Source organism: Nothobranchius furzeri, chromosome 2, assembly GCF_043380555.1.
Source record: "Nothobranchius furzeri strain GRZ-AD chromosome 2, NfurGRZ-RIMD1, whole genome shotgun sequence".
NCBI lineage: Eukaryota > Metazoa > Chordata > Actinopteri > Cyprinodontiformes > Nothobranchiidae > Nothobranchius > Nothobranchius furzeri.
Window position 1 is genome coordinate 93323091 of NC_091742.1, and position 19647 is coordinate 93342737.

The window sequence follows — 19647 nt, forward strand, 5'->3', positions numbered from 1 at the left end:
TTGACTACCTCAGCAACTTCTGCCCCCGAGATCGGACAGTCCATCCCCAGGCCTCCCAGCTGTGGTTCCTCCTCGGAATGCGCATTGGTGGGATTGAGGAGCTCCTCAAAGTATTCCTTCCACCGTCCGACTATAGCCTCAGTTGACGTCAGCAGCTCCCCATCCCCACTGTAAACAGTGTGAGCTAGTTGCTTCCTTCCTCTCCTGAGGCGCCGGACAGTTTGCCAGAACCTCTTTGGAGCCGATTGATAGTCTTTCTCCATGGCCTCACCAAACTCCTCCCACGCCCGAGATTTTGCCTCGGCGACTGCCACTGCTGCACCCCGCTTGGCTATCCGGTACCTGTCTGCTGCCTCCGGAGACCCACAGACCAGCCACGCCCTGTAGGCCTCCTTCTTCAGCCTGACGGATCCCCGAACCTCTGGTGTCCACCAGCGGGTACGGGGGTTGCCACCACGACTGGCACCGGCCACCTTACGACCACAGCTAGCAACAGCCGCCTCGACAATCGCAGAGTGGAACAAGGCCCACTCGGACTCAATGTCCCCCACTGCTCTCGGGACGTGGTCAAAGCTCTGCCGGAGGTGGGAGTTGAAGACCGTCTTGACAGGTTCTTCTGCCAGGCGTTCCCAGCAGACCCTCACTATGCGTTTGGGTCTGCCAGGTCTACGCGGCATGTTCCCTTGCCATCTGATCCAACTCACCACCAGGTGGTGATCAGTTGACAGCTCCGCCCCTCTCTTCACTCGGGTGTCCAAAACATACGGCCGCAGGTCAGATGATACGACTACAAAATCTATCATCGACCTGCGACCTAGGCTGCCCTGGTACCAAGTGTACCGGTGGGCATCCTTATGTTCGAACATGGTGTTCGTTATGGCCAAACTGCGGCTTGCACAGAAGTCCAATAACAAAACACCGCTCGAGTTCAGATTAGGTGGGCCGTTCCTCCCAATCACACACCTCCAGGTCAAGCTGTCATTGCCCACGTGAGCATTGAAGTCCCCCAGCAGGACAATGGAGTCCCCTGATGGAGCACTATCTAGCACTCGTCCCAGGGACTCCAAAAAGGGTGGGTACTCTGAACTGATATTTGGCCCATAAGCACAAACAACAGTCAGGACCCGTTCCCCGACCCGAAGGCGCAAGGAAGCTACCCTCTTGTCCCCCGGGGTAAACCCCAACACACAGGCAGAGAGTCTCGGGGCTAACAAAAAGCCAACCCCAGCCCTCCGCCTCTCACCCGGAGCAACTCCAGCAAAGTAGAGTGTCCAACCCCTTTCCAGGTCTCGGGTTCCAGAGCCAATGCAATGTGTCGAGGTGAGTCCGACTATATCTAGCCGGTACCGCTCAACCTCTGCCACAAGCTCCGGCTCCTTCCCCGCCAGCGAGGTGACGTTCCATGTCCCAAAAACTAGTTTTCTTGTCCGGGGATTGGACCGCCAAGGCTCCCGCCTTGGTCTGCCACCCGATTCGCATTGCACCGGACCCTTCATGTTCCTCCTGCGGGTGGTGGGTCCACAGTTGGACGAGCCCATGTATCCGGTTCGGGCTGGGCCCGGCCGGGCCCCATGGGCGAAAGCCCGGCCACCAGGCGCTCGCTCACGGGCCCCAACCCCAGGCCTGGCTCCAGGGTGGGACCCCGGTAACCCTCCGGGCCAGGTACTCCGACTCTTCGTTTTAACCGCCTTGTATAGGAAAACATTATTTCTGATTGGCTTAATGAACTGACCTGAATTGGAATTGTTATTATGTGATGTGCCTTGAGACGACTCTTGTCGTGATTTGGCGCTATATAAATAAACTTGAATTGAATTGAATATATATATATGTATATATATATATATATATATATATATATATGTATATGTATATATATATATATATATATATATATATATGTATATATATATATATATATATATATATATATATGTATATATATATATATGTATATATATATATATATATGTATATATATATATATATATGTATATATGTATATATGTATATATATATATGTATATATATATATATATATATATATATATATATGTATATATATATATATGTATATATATATATATATATGTATATATATATATATATATGTATATATGTATATATGTATATATATATATGTATATATGTATATATATATATATATATATGTATATATATATGTATATATATATATATATATATATATATATATATATATATATATATATATATATATATATATATATGTATATATATATATATATATATTTATAAATAAATATATATATATTTATAAATAAATATATATATGTATATACAGGTGCTGGCCAGTAAATTAGAATATCATCAAAAGGTTGAAAATATTTCAGTAATTCCATTCAAAACGTGAAACTTGTACATTATATTCATGCAATGCACACAGACCAATGTATTTCCAATGTTCATTACATTTAAATTTCATATTCATAAGTGACAACTAATGAAAACTCCAAATTTGGTATCTCAAAAAATTAGAATATTCTGAAAAGGCTGAATATAGAAGAAAAATGTGGGGGAGATCCACAAAGAGTGGACTGCAGCTGGAGTCAGCGCTTCAAGAACCACCACGAGGAGACTCATGAAAGACATGGAATTCAGGTGTCGCATTCCGTGTGTCAAGCCACTCTTGAACAAGAAACAGCGCAAGAAGCGTCTCGCCTGGGCCAAGGACAAAAAGGACTGGACTGATGCTGAGTGGTCCAAAGTTATGTTTTCTGATGAAAGCAAGTTCTGCATTTCCTTTGGAAATCAAGGACCCAGAGTCTGGAGGAAGAGCGGAGAAGCACAGAATCCACGTTGCATGAGGTCCAGTGTAAAGTTTCCACCGTCAGTGATGGTGTGGGGTGCCATGTCATCTGCCGGTGTTGGCCCACTCTGTTTCCTAAGGTCCAGGGTCAATGCAGCCGTCTACCAGGAAGTTTTAGAGCACTTCATGCTTCCTGCTGCTGACCAACTTTATGGGGATGCAGACTTCACCTTTCAACAGGACTTGGCACCTGCACACAGTGCCAAAACCACCAGCACCTGGTTCAAGGACCATGGTATCCCTGTCCTTGATTGGCCAGCAAACTCGCCTGACCTTAACCCCATAGAAAATCTATGGGGTATTGTGAAGCGGAGGATGCAATACGCTAGACCCAACAATGCAGAGGAGCTGAAGACGACTATCAGAGCAACCTGGGCTCTCATAACACCTGAGCAGTGCCACAGACTGATCGAGTCCATGCCACGCCGCATTACTGCAGTTATTGAGGCAAAAGGAGCCCCGACTAAGTATTGAGTGCTATACATGCACATTCTTTTCATGTTCATTCTTTTCAGTTGGCCAACATTAGAGAAACAAACATTTTTTCATTGGCCTTTAGAATATTCTAATTTTCTGAGATACCAGATTTGATGTTTTCATTGGTTGTCACCTATAAATATCAAAATTAAACGTAATGAACATTGGAAATACATTGGTCTGTGTGCATTGCATGAATATAATGTACAAGTTTCACGTTTTGAATGGAATTACTGAAATATTTTCAACCTTTTGATGATATTCTAATTTACTGGCCAGCACCTGTATATATATATGTATATACACGTATATATATGTATATATACATGTATAATATAATAATAATAACAACAACAACAATAAATCTCCCAAAATGCTAATTAGTAAGATTCCTTTGCTTTGTAGTGCTCTAGCCTGCTGAGAGCTTAAAAGTGAAAGATTGTTACTGACAGCAGCTACATCTAAGTGTTTATTCATTTTCCTTTTGACTGAATAGTTGCTGATTTTATCTTGGAGACGTTTCTCCTCACATAAGCTTCAGATCTAAAGCTTGGGTTGTGAGTAGGAGGCTTAGAAGTTCTGGTCAGAAACAAACACGCTGATTGTGATGGAAGTTTTTATTGTTCCTAAAGTAGAAATCTGTTTTTATCTAAATGAAGTTCATGTTCTTGTTCCTTTTTCCCACATCATGTAGCCAGTATCACTCATGGTGTAAATATAAAGGTATGGTGGTCTGTAACATCATGTGTCTGTGTTTTCTACAGATGTTCCACAGCTGGCGCTGGTTAAAGAAGAAGCTCCTGAAGAACAGAGTGCTGGTGTGGACCAGCAGGACCCAGAACACCTCCACATAAAGGAGGAACTGGAGGAGCTCTGGACCAGTCTGGAGGGAGAGCATCTCTGTTTGAAGGAGGAGACTGAAGCTGTCAGGTTTCCTGTTACTGCTGTTTCTATAAAGAGTGAGGATGATGAAGAGAAACCTCTGGTCTCACAGCTTCATCAGCAGCAAATAGAAGACAGAGATGTTCCAACCAGCAGCTCAGCTGACCAGATGGCAGCAGAAACTGGTGGAGGAGCAGGAACTAGCAGGAACCCAGATCTGAACCCTCATGAACAAACATCTGATTCTTCAGACACTGAAGTTAGTGGAGATGATGATGGTGATGGTGTGAATCGGGACTCTGAGCTGTCAGACTCTGGGTCTGAAACTGGAGATGAAGATGATGACTGGAATGAGAGCAGGTCTTCTGAGTCAGATGGTAAGTCTGTCAACAAGTTCTTCACAAGTGGTCTCTCCAGAGACACGTGAGGGAGACAAGTCATCCAGCAATAAGGTCTTCAGGCTGTTTGGTTCATAAGAAATGTGTTAGAGTGAAGCAACATGTAGACTCGTGCAGGAAAGTCCAGAAGAAACCTAAATCATTTAGTCCTGATGAGTGTGGAGAAAGGTTTACTACAAATGTAAATAAACAAATCACATGAGAGTCCACACATAGCAGCTGCTGTTCCAGAGTATGGGCCAGCCTCATCCCACCCATACTCTGCTTCTGGCCGCTAACAAGATGGCGCCTGTGTTTGGAATAGCCACAGGTCCGTTTCCACATTCCCGCCTGGCCACGGGGCAGCGCTGTGTCTCCGTCCATGTTTCCTCGGGTCTGTTTATCCTGGTTCTTCAGTGGTTTCCCTTCCTGTTCCCTCCATGAGTGGACTTTACACACCGTGGGTCTGACCTGCTAACTCCAGCTGTTTCTGCTTCTGGCAGGATCCTGGTGTAGGTACCCAGGAGTCCAGATGCTGCAGGATGAAGTGTAGAGCCATGCTGATGGTGTAACGTGATGGAAGTGGTTACTTTTACTGAATGATCAATAAGATGTGATATTCCATCTAATTATAAATGATCAATCTTATTGGTCTTTGAATATTTGATTTAATACGACCTTAGGAACACACACTTCATATTAATTCAGACAGTCAAGAATATAGTTTATAAAAATTAGTTTAATTCTATATTTCTAAACTAATATTACATGACTGTTAGGGATTTTATCAATAACCCAATACCTGCAGCTGGAGAGAGAGGAGAGACAACAAGCAGACAAGTCACCAAACTGCAATCAGGGGCAGAAGCTCAAGGCAACTGCCCCGAGTTTCTGCTCTCAGAGTTTATTTATAACAAAGATAAGTGTGTGTGTGTGTGTGTGTGTGTGTGTGTGTGTGTGTGTGTGTGTGTGTGTGTGTGTGTGTGTGTGTGTGTGTGTGTGTGTGTGTGTGTGTGTGTGTGTGTGTGTGTGTGTGTGTGTGTGTGTGTGTGTGTGTGTGTGTGTGTGTGTGTGTGGGAATGCTTTCAGGCATAGAATAATACATTCAGTTAATAATAAACAAAACATTTCCATAACATAATCCCTCCTGTTTATCCGAATAGGATAACCAAACAAAAAGAAAACAAGTAAAGAACAAATAAAATTGGGAAGGATTAGCAAGACTATATAATACACAGAAAACATCAGTAGAGTTTATTGAAACATCAGATGAATTTAAAGCTACAGGTCGCACACGGCTGCAGCTCTAACTATGGCAGAAGCTGAGGCAAACCAGGCGTTCTTCATCAAAGGGCTTGTCCGTGGACTGAGAGTCCCGGTTGAAGAACGGTTTGGAACGGTTAGAGTCCTCGTCCGTTGATCAGGATGGTTTCAGTCTTAAGTTGATGAGTTCCTTGAAGTCCAGGTCTGGAATGCAAGAATGGAGTTTGGGATGTGAGAGCGCACAGTTCAACTTCTCAGTAGGGAGACGTCTGGGTCCTTCCATGGCGTGTTGAGGTGGTTGACCACTATGGCTGAACGATTAATTGCATATACAATTAAATTGCGATGTGACAAAAGGAGATTTTCTAATCGCAAAAGCTGCAATTTGACTGTCAGTGAGTGGTTAGCACAATGCTAATATACATTGAAAAAGCCGTAGGGATGCTAATGCTAATATCGCCGATTACATTCTTACAAACTACAAATTAGGAACGTGCCAAATTATTACATTTGGAGTCTTAATAAAAAGTAAAAACTATTCATCAAATAAGTATAGACAGATATTTTAGTAAAGCTGGAAAACTAAGATACTTTAACTCCACTAGCTAGCAGCTATGAATGAAATTGAACTACGGAAGCTCTGCACGAACAAAACGTCAAAAACTCTAAAATCAAAATACTTCAATAAATTTGACACACTTCCTGCAAATCAATTTTCACAATTGATGCTAATACCTATGGTCCTTCAATGAATGTGCTCCTGGCTGCAATGCATTGCACCCTAAAATACTAAATTTTGTTTTGACATGAGTGTTTATGTAGACAAATAAACTTGTTGATATGATATGTAGATAAATATCAAGATACAAAACCTTGTTTATATTCAGTACAAGTTACATAGGTTTTTATTTTATTTTTTGCTTCCATTAGTTGAAAAATGAGAAATGCCCCTTGAGAAAATGATCGTGCAATTGCAATATTGAAGATGAAAAAATCGCAATTAGATTATTTTCCAAAATTGTTCAGCCCAATTGTCCACCTATCAGGGAGCTGATCTTGTCCCCAAAAAGTCCATCTGATCCTTTGACCGTGAAACCAGGTTGGAGATTGGGTGCAGGTGATTGAAGTAGTTCTCCTTTTCCAGCGTCTCTTCTTCGCTGTGTCCTGTCGTAGTTGCGTCCAAGGGGTCTTCAGCCGAGATGGGCACAGGTTACGTTGTCATGTAATAATAATAAACCAGGTTGGAGATTGGGTGCAGGTGATTGAAGTAGTTCTCCTTTTCCAGCGTCTCTTCTTCGCTGTGTCCTGTCGTAGTTGCGTCCAAGGGGTCTTCAGCCGAGATGGGCACAGGTTACGTTGTCATCTAATAATAATAATGTTAATGATAATAAATCTCATAACACACAAAGTTGATTTAAAAAAAATTTATAATTTTTTTTTTTGCTTTCCCGAAATATTTAGTGTTTAGAGCTTTTAATAGTTTGTCTGTTAGATTGTTACTGATAGCAGCTACATTTAAGTGTTTCACTTTTCCTTTTGACATCACATCTGGACAATTCTGGTTATTAACTCTCATCCAAGAGACATTTTCATCTCTAAACCTTGGGTTGTGAGCAGGCTTAGAAGTTGTGGTCAAAAACAATCAATCAATCAAAGCTTTATTTATAAAGCACCTTCGGCGACCCTGTCGGGAAGCCCAAGGCGCTGAACATTGTGTTGTGACTTATTTGTCATTTAAGTATTTAGTTACTAAAGAAATACAGTCCTATTGTTAGCACTGAAAATGTATTCGTGCAGGTATTTTATTTTGAAGGGAACCTTCAGGAAATGCAGTTTTCTTCGGTGATTGTGTTGTACTTGACAAGGAAAAAAGAGACGTTGAAAGGTTTTCATGTTGCTCACGTTCTGAAATGAGCATAAAATGTTCAAGATAAAGACGCTGGCGTCCGTCATCATTTTAGAAGCCTTTATTCCACTTCAGTTTTTGGTGCCGAAACCCGGGAAGCGTAAGGACTATACTAAATTTCAGAATGGAGTGAAGTGCTACCTGCTATTGCTAGCAGCCAAGATGACGGACCGGCTCGAGCGGATGAAGAAGAAACGGGCTACAATACGAACCTCGGTGACAAAGTTGTTATCCCGCCTGGAGAGTGAGGTGGGCAAGGAGACACCAGATAACTACAAGCTACGTGAGTTTCTGACACTTTTGATCTCCAAGGAGGAAAATTTAATAGATTTGGATAAGGGCATAGAAGAGGAGACGCCTACAGATGCTCTGGAGATGGAGATTTCAAACACACAGGATTATATGGACCGCCTTCTGACATGGAAGTTTTGCGCTACTGGAATAATTGAAAGGACACGTGAGTCCACAAGAGCGCGAGTCAGTGATGTGGGTTCTGGTTCATTTGCATCACAGTCAAGACAAACTGTTAAACTTCCCATGTTACTGTTAACCCAATACAATGGTGAAGTAAGTCAGTGGCAAAAATTTTGGTCTCAGTACGAAGTAGCTATTCACAAAAATGATGGATTATGTAAAACAGACAAGTTCACATACTTGAGATCCTACCTAACTGGAGCAGCTGCACGGACTATTGCAGGACTCACCATGACAGATGACAACTATGATGATGCAATAGAATTACTCCAGAGTCGATTTGGGAGAAAGGACATTGTTATTAGTGCTCATATGTCCAAATTATTAAACCTGACACCAGTAAAGAAATCATCTGTTGTGGCATCTCTGAGACACCTGTATGATGAGTGTGAGATTCAGATTCGTAGCTTGGAATCCTTGGGGGTGCACAGTGACACCTATGGCTGCCTGCAATGTCCAGTGCTGCTGCAGCTCATCCCAGAGGATATAGCCTTAGCCTACACCAGGCGATCAGACTCCAACAGCGAATGGAAGGTTCCAGAGCTTATCGAATTTCTGCAGAATGAGGTGCAAAGCAGAGAAAGGGCGCTACAGCTAACCAGACCTGGACATGATGTTAAGGATGCTACCCCAAAGCAGGGCGGTAAACCATTCTATGATTCTGATGTTAAACCTAGAAAGTGGAGCACTCCATCAGCTACTGCCTTGCACACAGCAAACACTGTGCCCCAGACCTGCGTGTTTTGTGACAGCAGTAACCACAAGCCTGAAAATTGCCCAGAACATTCAATAAGTGCACATAAAGAAAAGCTGAGAAAACTTGGAAATGTTATGTGTGTTTAGGTCCAAAACACATAGCAAAGTTTTGCAGAACAAAAATTTCATGTGGTTTATGTAGACGTAGACACCATCAGTCAGTGTGTGAGCAATCTGAAGTGAAGCCTGAGGTCGACAACGGCAATAATAGTGTACATACAGATGCTGTGTTATCTTCAGTAACAAGTCCTGCACAATCAAGGATAAAAACTCAAAACACTGTACTGCTTCAGACCGTCAAGGCATGGACAGTGGTCCCCAAAGACCGAAAAATATCTCGCTGTCTTTTGGATGGAGGCTGCCAGCGAAGCTTCATTCACAAGGATGTTGCTAGGGCCCTTGGACTACCAGTTATCAGACAAGAGATGCTAACTCTCCATGTTTTTGGATCCACTTCTCCTGTGACAGAGAAGCACAACATTGTGAGGGTTGAGCTGGAGAAGTGTGGGACACTCAGCAAAAATTGGAGATTGAAGCAATAGAGACCCCCCAGGTATGCGCAGCTGTGATTAAAGTTCCAAGTGGACCGATTCAAGCAGAGCTAAAAAGAAGGGAGCTGCAGCTCGCAGACTGTCCACTAGAAGGTGCTAATGATGCAGAGCTGCAAGTTTTAGTAGGAGCTGACTACTACTGGCAAGCTGTTTCTGGTAATGTTCAAAGAGTTGCAAAGACATTAGTAGCTGTTGAAAGCATTTTTGGATGGACTCTCCAGGGTCCAGTGACGAGCTCCGGTGTAACAGATACCACTTGTATGCACATTAGCTTATCTGAAGACACTCAGATTTCAAACCAACTTCATGCATTCTGGGAAGTGGAGTCATTGGGCATAGTTAACGACACAGCAGAGAGCACAAAAAACTTAGAGGTTTTGCAAAGTTTCGAGCAGACATCGACCTTCAAAAATGGACGCTACCAAGTTGAGTTACCGTGGCGACCTGACAGATCTCCTCTCAGACAACTTAAAGGTGGCCAAAAGACGTCTTGAAAGCCTAAAGAGAAAACTGAGAATTGATGCCGCTTTGTATACCAGTTACAACGATGTGATACAAGACTACCTGCAGCAAGGGATTTGTGAGGATCTGTCAGAGGACACATGGTCGACCGGGAAATCAGTCAAATATTACATGCCACACCATGCTGTTGTGCGAGAAGACAAGGCAACAACCAAACTCAGAGTGGTTTTTGATGCATCATCACATGAGGAAAATTCCCCATCCCTTAATGACTGTCTGTACACTGGGCCCAATTTGAACCCAAATCTACTGGATGTGTTGATTAAATTCAGATGGCATGAGATAGCCTTTTCTTCAGACATCACAAAGGCTTTTTTGCAGATATCCCTGATGGATAAAGACAAGATGCAGTTTGATTCCTGTGGCTCCATGGACCCCCAACCAGAGACTGCGAGGATGAGGTGCATATTCTCAGAATGAACAGAGTTGTATTTGGAGTGTCTCCTAGCCCATTCCTGCTTGCCGCCACAATCCGAAAGCATCTCAAACAATATGAAACCAAGCAGACAAAAACAGTGCAGACACTGAGAGACTCCTTATACGTTGATGACTTTATTGCCAGTGTATCAAATGTGCAAGAAGCCCATTGTGTGACAGCAGAAGCAAAATACATTCTGTCCCAAGCCGGGATGAACTTGTGCAAGTGGGTTACAAACTCCCCTGAGCTAAGAGCCTTGTGGAAGGAGAATGGACTAGAGCATGGTGTGGAAAGTGAGTTAAGTGGAAATGTACTCAAGGTTCTAGGACTAGTCTGGAGATCTGGGACTAATGACTTTGTGTTTGATCAAAGAGGACTTATGGACATTGTAAAGGGGAAGTAAAACACAAAATGAGGTGTTTTGCAGACGTCATCTTGCATATTTGACCCCATTGGCTTTCTCACACCATTTACCATCAGAGCCAAGTGCCTTTTCCAAGAGATGTGGGAAAGTGGGCTTAAATGGGATGAACAACTATTCCTTAAGTTAAAGGAGAGATGGGAACAGTGGTGTGCTGAGTTACCACTGCTCCATCTAGTGGTCATTCCTAGGTGGCATCACATTGAGCATCCAGATTCACAGAGCGTAAGTTTACATGTTTACTGCGATGCAAGTGAAAAGCCTTACAGTGCTGTGGCCTATCTGAAAGGAAAAAACAGAGAAGGAGAGACCGTGACAAGTTTTGTTGCTTCCAAGTCACGAGTTGCACCATTAAAAAAAAAAGACTTTGCCTCGTTTAGAACTTATGGGTGCACTTATTGGAGCCAGATTGGGACACAGTCTTCTAAAGGCATTGGATCTGGAAAGAAATCAGCTTCACATGTGGACGGACTCGATGATCACGCTTCACTGGATTCATAGCTCTGCTCAGCGGTGGAAACCATTTGTGGCCAACAGAGTGACCAAGATACAAGAGCTCACAAATCCAGAGCTGTGGTCCCATTGTATGGGCAAAACCAACCCTGCAGACCTACTGACAAGAGGCCAGCATGTCCAGAGCCTCATTGACAGTCAGCTGTGGTGGAGTGGACCTAAATCATTGCCAGCAGCTGATGAAAGAGAACAGGTGGATGAGAACTATGTGTCATCTGAGGTGAACTGTGAACTTAAAACTAAGCACCAGGTTGTAGTACAACTGACACGTGCTGAGCAGGTTGAACAACTGTTTGACATTGAAAATACAGTAGACTTAGGACAGTGTTAAGAGTAACTGCATGGGTTAAAAGATTTGTGACAAACACACGATCCAGTCAGAAACTGAAAGAGTTGACCGCTGACGAGATCAGGGTTGCCGAAAGGTACTGGGTGAAGCAGACACAGGAGAGTTGCTTTAGCTCAGAAATCCTACAGTTACAGCTGAAACAGAATGTGAAGAGAGACTCTAAGATTAAGGATTTGAAACCATTTTTGGATGAAGAGGGACTGATATGTGTTGGAGGGAGACTTCAGAACTCTGATCTTAGTTTCAGAGAGCAGCACCCCTGGGTGCTACCAAGCAGTCATAAATACTCTGAGCTATTGGTTCATTCTTGTCATGAAAGGGTGATGCATTCTGGTGTTGGAGACACTTTAATCCAAGTGAGGGAGCAATACTGGATCTTGAGAGGGAGACAGTTCGTTAAACGCATTGTTTCTGGATGTTTTATTTGCAAGAAGCTAAAGGTTAAAGTGGTGCAGCAGATTACTGCTCCTTTTCCTCAGGATAGAGTAACAGAATCAGCTGCATTTGAAGTTACTGGGGTGGATTTTGTGGGACCCTTGTATGTTAAAACTAAGAGTCAACCAACAAAGGCTTACATTTTATTGTTCACTTGTGCTGTAACAAGGGCAGTACACTTGGAGTTAGTATCAGATCACACCACTGAAAACTTCCTGCTGGCCCTAAGGAGATTTATTGCTAGAAGAGGGCTATGTAGGATCATATATTCTGACAATGCTAAAACATTTAAAAGGGCAGATAAGGACTTGAAGGAGATGTGGCAGGTGATTAAAGGCTCAGAACTCACCCACTTCTTTACCGAGAAAGGAATCACCTGGAAGTTCATTGCTGAGCGGGCAGCTTGGTGGGGGGGGGGGGGGGGCTTCTGGGAGAGGCTTGTGAGATCTGTAAAAACATGTTTGAAAAGAGTGCTGGGGAGGGCCTCATTGAATTTTGAGGAACTAACAACTGTGCTGACAGAGTTTGAAGCAGTGTTGAACTCTAGACCATTGTCTTATGTATATAATAATGTTCTAGAACCTCAGCCACTAACCCCTTCTCATTTCCTGGTTGGAAACCGACTAACTTCTCTACCACCAAAGAATCTGTCTTCCCAGCCTCACACCCCCATTTTCAACAAAGAGGAGCTGGGACGACGATGGAAATACCGCCAGCAGGGTCCGAAATTAACACTCGCCACTCGCCAAATGCGAGCAAATTGCTCCATTTGGCGAGTAAATTTTTGAGCTCTACCTGCCACCTGGCGAGTAAATGTTAGCACCAAATTAGTTATGTTTATCAGTCATCTTCCATGGATGTCTGATTCTCCTCCCGCCTGCATGCAACGTACACAAACGTACGCGAAACGTGAACGCCGCATCCAACGTCATTTCCACCTATCCCATTCAATCAGTTTATCAAGTTAGCAGTTAGCTTCGTGTTAAAACTAGTGGTGAAATGTGGCAGTTTTTAACTGGAGTCAGCCAGCTTTCCTAAAGAGAACTTGTCGAACTGGAAGAAAAACCACCAGGACCAGTGGCAACCAGAAGATTTTGTGAAAAGTGGCGAACTGGAGATGACGGAGTCATGAGACAATGGCTACATTATGATGGCCACGTAGCGTTGCTGCCTTTCACAGACAACTGGCCCTCGGCATTCTTCAAATATCCAAAAAATGCCCATATTTCCGACTTTGTCTTCTTTGAGGGATAATAAATGTCCCGAGTGCTGCCGTCTCCTCCTGCCATTATTTCAGCTTTAGCTTAAAGAAAGTTTTGGTCATAAACAACAAAGTGCGCATGTGCCGCGGGCAACTTCAGAAGATGATACGGTGACTGGTAAGGGTCACCGCGCCTACACCGCAGCCACGGTAATCCACCGAGATAATTTTTCTTTTTAAAAACAAGACGGTTATTATTATTGTTAGCTTCTTTACCGGGGTTTACCACTACACCGGTTACCGTGACAACCCTAGCCCTGACACACTTTCAGATATTCTCATGGTGCAGCTGTGTTCTCCAGAGATTAAGGACTATGACCCAAATGAGGCTGTAATGCTTTGGCACAAACACGGTGTCAGAAGCAGGAGGCCAGACTTCATGGACAGAGAAAACAAGGAGTCTGACTAGATTTCAATGAAAGAGTTCATAAAAACATCTCTAAAAATAAATAAATAAATAGTAAAAATGACAAAAGAGTTGTTTTTCTTATTAATTGATGTTTTAATTATTTTGTCACTGTTTGGAATCAACATAATATAGAATAACATGCTTTAGGTAGATCTAAATCATTTAGAATTTTGGCCGGTAAAAAATATGCTTGGCCGGTAGATTTTCATCATCTACCAGCCAACTTGGCCGGTGAGTAAAAAATTTAATTTCAGACCCTGTTTGCATGTGAGTGAGAGTGTTGCTCTCCAGTTGACTTGAAAGAAACTGCAGCTTTCTCATGATGGCCTTCACGAGGCTGTGCATTTCATGAACAAAAAGGTCAATTGCCTTGCAATATGGTCTTCAGTTCATTCATCAGTGCAGTCACATCAACAGCAAATGCAAAATCTGCCATCCAGTCCTCATCTGAGTGCTCTGGAATGTCTTTGCCTTTCCTCTCTCAAAACTCTCGAATCTCTGCTTTCGAGTCCCAAACCCTCTTCAGCACTTTCCCCAGGCTGAGCCATCTGACAGCTGTGTGGAGTCCTCCAAAAGAGCGACAAACTCTCTGATTCATTGCCCGCGCCCTGATGAAGTTTATTATTTTAGTAACAACATCAGTAACATGGTTGATTTTAAGCACTGACTTGCACAACACATGTTGGTGTATAATACAATGCAAAAACACCAATTTTTGATCTGCATCGATTTTTGTCACTTTATCTTGCATGCGTTTCAAAAGTCCGACATTTTTCCCTGTAAGATTTGGACAACCGTCTGTTGTGACACCTGACAGTCTCTCCCATTTCAATCCCAGAGTGTCCATGCATGCATTTACCTCTATAAAAAGATCACTCCCTGTCGTTGTACCTTTCACCGACCGCATTGCTGCCAGCTCCTCTGTGAGCTTGAAGTCCGTTATCCCCGGACAAATACGAGCAGCTGGGCTGTGTCGCGGACATCACAGCTCTCGTCTAAGGCCAATGAGAAAAAGTCAAAACTTGCCACTTCACGTTGCAGCTGAAGCTCCAGGTTCCCCGCAATGTCCTCGATCCTCCTGGTCACGGTTCGCCTGGACAGCGGGATTTGCTCAAATGCGCCTTTTTTTCAGGGCATATTAGTGCGGCAGAGTCCACCATGCACTCTTTGACAAACTCTCCCTCCGAAAACGGCTTGCTGTTTTTAGCTATTTTGTGGGATATCACAAAGCTGGTCCTGGTTGCTGCATCCCTGGATGTGTGAAGCTTAGTAAAAAAGCCTTGCTGCTTTTGCAACTTTGCTAGCAAAGCTTTGGATGTCCGTGCCCTGTCAGCATCAGACAAGTTCTTGTATTTTTCCAAGTGTTTCTTGTCTTAATGCCAACTCAAATTGTAGTCCTTAAACACGGCAATCTCCTCCCCGCAAACCAAACACACGGCTTTACCTCCGACTTCAGTAAAAAAAATATTTAGCAGTCCAATTTTTGTTGAAAATCCTGCATTCGGCATCTAGCTTTCTTTTTTTTTTTTCTTTTTTTTTTTTTACATGAGCGGACATTTCTGGGGGCTACAATCACCATGTCAACCGCGGGCACTTGTTGCTATACGTATTGGGTCATTGTGCACGTAAAATACAACTTCAAAATAAAAGAAATGCAGCCTTAATCCATGCATGAGAAAATACTTTTATTTTGTAATTTCCAATTAACCTTACGCGGGCCGGTCAAAGTCAACCAAAGGGCCGTATGTGGCCCGTGGGACGTAAAATGCCCACGTTTGAGCTAAGGATTTAGCTCCGAGTTGTCTTCATGAGGTTAATAATTGTGGATGGGTTGTAATTTTCTCCAGATTAATGAGTCTAAGACTGAGTTGATTATGTTTGCACCAGGTGGTGCTGCTGTAGTTACTCAGTCTCATATGATGAAAAGGATGTTGTCTAATTTGGGTGTTAAGATTGATTCTCAGCTTAAATTTGATGTTCAAGTCAATAATGTGGTTCAATTAAAATTTTTTCACCTAAAGATTCTTTGAGTCTTTTTGATGAGGAATCGTTTTGAGAAGCTTATTCATGCATTTCATGCATTTTGTTTAGACTACTATAATAATCTTTACTTGGGTGCTGATCATGGATGTATTGCTTTACTGCAGCCCGTCTTTTGACTGGCACTTGTTTGATCATATCACTCCAGTTGTTGCCTCTCTGCATTGGATCCCAGTTCAGTTCTGTGTTCAATTTAAGATTTTGGTTCTGGCCTACAAATGTTTAAATGGCCTTGCTCCTAGCTCTTTATCTGGAATTCTAGTGCCATATGACCCATCTTGTGGATTAAGGTCAGCTGACCTAGTGAGCGGAACTAACTGTCATCACAAGCTGCTGATATCGCAGCATGATGCTCATTATTATTTTATGGGTTACAGACGAGTGTTGATGCTCTGTGTTTTTATTTCTGCAGCGAGCCTTACAATCTCACCTCTTTCCACCCACAGTTTCTTCTTAAAACACGTATTACATTTACTGTTTTGATGCATTTTAATGAGCTTCCTCCGTGCTGTGATTATATTGTAGGATACAAACTTTACAGCACTCTCACGGAGTAAAGGTTCGGCAGATATGTTTGTTTACATTTTTACCACTGCGCGCCTTCAATGTTAGGGAAAGGAAGGAAGGGGCTGACGCGAAGCTGCTGTAAGGGTATCTCTAGGCTCCACAGTAGCAGTGACGGACAGCTTGGTTTGACCTGCTCTGAGAGGCGTTAATCAGAATTTGCAGATAGCATTTTTTTCCTTCTACCAATCGCATAGTGATGTCTGGACTTAAAAGCAACTCATTAGATTCATAGTTATTTGTTAAAGTAATGCATTACCATAAATATTAACCTGTTTAAAAACATTGTTTATGTATATTACTGATTGCAAAACCCTCCTAGGGCTTTTGTCTTGTCCTTTTACTGAATATTTTTCTTTTATATATTTCTGCTTGGTTCACTGCAGTTTCAAGGAAGAGCGAAGAGACGGATGAGAAACCTGTGCTCTTACATTTCCACAACCATCAAATGAAAGACGGAGGTGTCCCAACCAGCAGCTTGGCTGGGCAGATGACAGCAAAAGTTTGTGGTGGAAGAGAAACTAGCAAGAACCTAGTTCTGGACCCTAATGAAAAGACATCCGATTCTTCAGAGATTGAAGTTAGTGGACAAGATGAAGATGATTTGAATCTAGACTCTGAGCGTTCAGACTCTGGGCCTGAAACTGGAAATGGAGACCATGGCTGTAATGAGAACAAGTCTTTGGAGACAGATATTAAGACAGTCAACAAATCATTTAGCTGCCCTGTGTGTGGTATACGATTCCTCCACAAGTGGTCTCTTCAGGAACATGTGAGAGTGACAAGTCATTCAGCAGTGAAGTCTTCAGAGTGTTCGGTCAATACAAAATGTGTGAAAGAGAAGCAACATGGAGGCTCATGTAGAAAAGTCCAGAAACAACCGAAATCATTTAGTTGTGATGACTGTGGGAAAAAATTTAGCCAAAAGTCCAAATTAACCCGTCATATGAAAGGCCACACCGGGCAGAAGCCTTTTGCCTGTGAGCTCTGTGGACAAAGATTTAGCCAGAAAAATAATTTAAACACACACATGAGAGTTCACACAGGAGATAAGCCTTTTGCCTGTGAGCTCTGTGGATACAGATGTACCCAAAAGGTAAGTTTAAACGATCACATGAGAGTCCACACAGGAGAGAAGCCTTTTGCCTGTGAGCTCTGTGGGAAAAGATTTAGCCATAAAAATAATTTCAAATGTCACATGAGAGTCCACACAGGAGAGAAGCATTTTGCCTGTGAGCTCTGTGGACAAAGAATTAGCTCGAAAAAGCATTTAAACTATCACATGAGAGTCCACACAGGAGAGAAGCCTTTTGCCTGTGAGCTCTGTGGATACAGATGTATCCAAAAGGCAAGTTTAAACTATCACATGAGAGTCCACACAGGAGAGAAGCCTTTTGCCTGTAAGCTCTGTGGACAAAGATTTAGCCGGGAACATAGTTTAAACACACACATGAGTGTCCACACAGGAGAGAAGCCTTTTGCCTGCGAGCTCTGTGGATACAAATGTACCGAAAAGTCACATTTAAACAGACACATGAGAATCCACACAGGAGAGAAGCCTTTTGTCTGTGAGCTCTGTGGACAAAGATTTAGCCATAAAAATAGTTTAAACACACACATGAAAGTTCACACAGGAGAGAAGCCTTTTTCCTGTGAGCTCTGTGAATACAGATGTACACAAAAGGCACATTTAAACTATCACATGAAAGTCCACACAGGAGAGAAGCCTTTTGTCTGTGAGCTCTGTGGATACAGATGTACCCAAAAGCCACGTTTAAACAATCACATGAAAATCCACACAGGAGAGAAGCCTTTTGCCTGTAAGCTGTGTGGATACAGATGTACCCAAAAAACAAGTTTAAACAGACACATGAGAGTCCACACAGGAGAGAAGCCTTTTGCGTGTGAGCTCTGTGGATACAGATGTACCCAAAAAGCAAGTTTAAACAGACACATGAGAGTCCACACAGGAGAGAAGCCTTTTGCCTGTGAGCTCTGTGGACAAAGATTTAGCCATAAAAATAATTTAAACACACACATCAAAGTCCACACAGGAGAGAAGACTTTTTCCTGTGAGCTCTGGGAAAAGATTTAGCCATAAAAATAGTTTAAACTGTCACATGAGAGTCCACACAGGAGAGAAGCATTTTGACTGTGAGCTCTGTGGACAAAGATTTAGCCGAAAGACAAATTTAAAGAGACATACGAGCATCAACACAGGGCTCGAGGGAGTTATTTAACATTACTTCCAAATGCACTATTTAGTTTTTTTTACAACCTTAATATTAGTCTTGTACCTCTGCTCAACTATCGTTGATTGGCCCTTGAGCCACCTCTTCTTTTGATTTTCATTTTCAAAACTCCTTCGTTTATTAAACTCAGACCTTAACCAAATATTTGAGAAGTTCCTTCATGATTTCTGAATACAAAAAATATATTACTTAAAGATTAAGAAAAAACTGTTATACCCTCCGGTATTTAAGAAACAGACAATATAACAGGCACATGATGGTTGTAGTACATAACCCACTGCAATTTAAAGCTGTTAGATACCTGTGGCGTCTGCTTTAAACAATTATCTGTATATAAAATAATAGCATACAATGTTGTAATAACTGCAGCTTAAAAAGAATGTGTCTTTATTCATTTGGAGCCCCTAAGAAGAAATCCCACCTTAAAGGCTGTGTAGAGACAGCTGGGTCTGTTGTCAAGAAGTCATAAATTACAAGGCGGCTCTGTGGAGACTCCATTCTCCTACAATAGCATTTTGCTATTTTAAGCAGGCTTAGGAATGTGCCTGTACCAGAGTTTTTAGGGATGCTGTTTCAGAGTTATAAGCAGTGGACAGATGCCGGAAAGACAGAACCACTTTTGGGCTGCATGGTTCTCCACCAGTGTACCGAAACTTGCATTAACATGGACTAGATTGTAATAAACTTGTTATCTTTTTTAACTTAAACTTTGCCATGATTGAGTGATAGCACTCCAAGAAACAGCTCAGCATGAAAATTAACCACATTCCCTTTATTTCTGATGACACACAACTAATCACTGCTGGTGGACAAATAATCACAGACACTTAGCACTTCTGCATGCGTTCTGCATTTGCGATGGGTACTGAATTTGATACTTTTTAAGGTACCGACCGAATTCCATAGTACCGACTGAGCACCGATTCACG

General features: G+C 42.6%; 1 protein-coding gene across 2 annotated transcripts in view; it reads left to right on the plus strand.

Moving 5' to 3' along the window:
• Positions 1-19425, plus strand: part of LOC107373490 (zinc finger protein 271-like) — a 39268-nt gene extending 19843 nt beyond the window's left edge. For both annotated transcript variants that reach the window (XM_070548200.1, XM_070548201.1), the window contains 2 exons: positions 4090-4584; positions 16853-19425. In XM_070548200.1, coding sequence (XP_070404301.1) covers positions 4090-4584; positions 16853-18561 — 2204 coding nt within the window. In that variant the 3' untranslated portion in view covers positions 18562-19425. The remainder of the gene's footprint in view (positions 1-4089; positions 4585-16852) is intronic.
• The last annotated feature ends 222 nt before the right edge of the window (positions 19426-19647 follow it).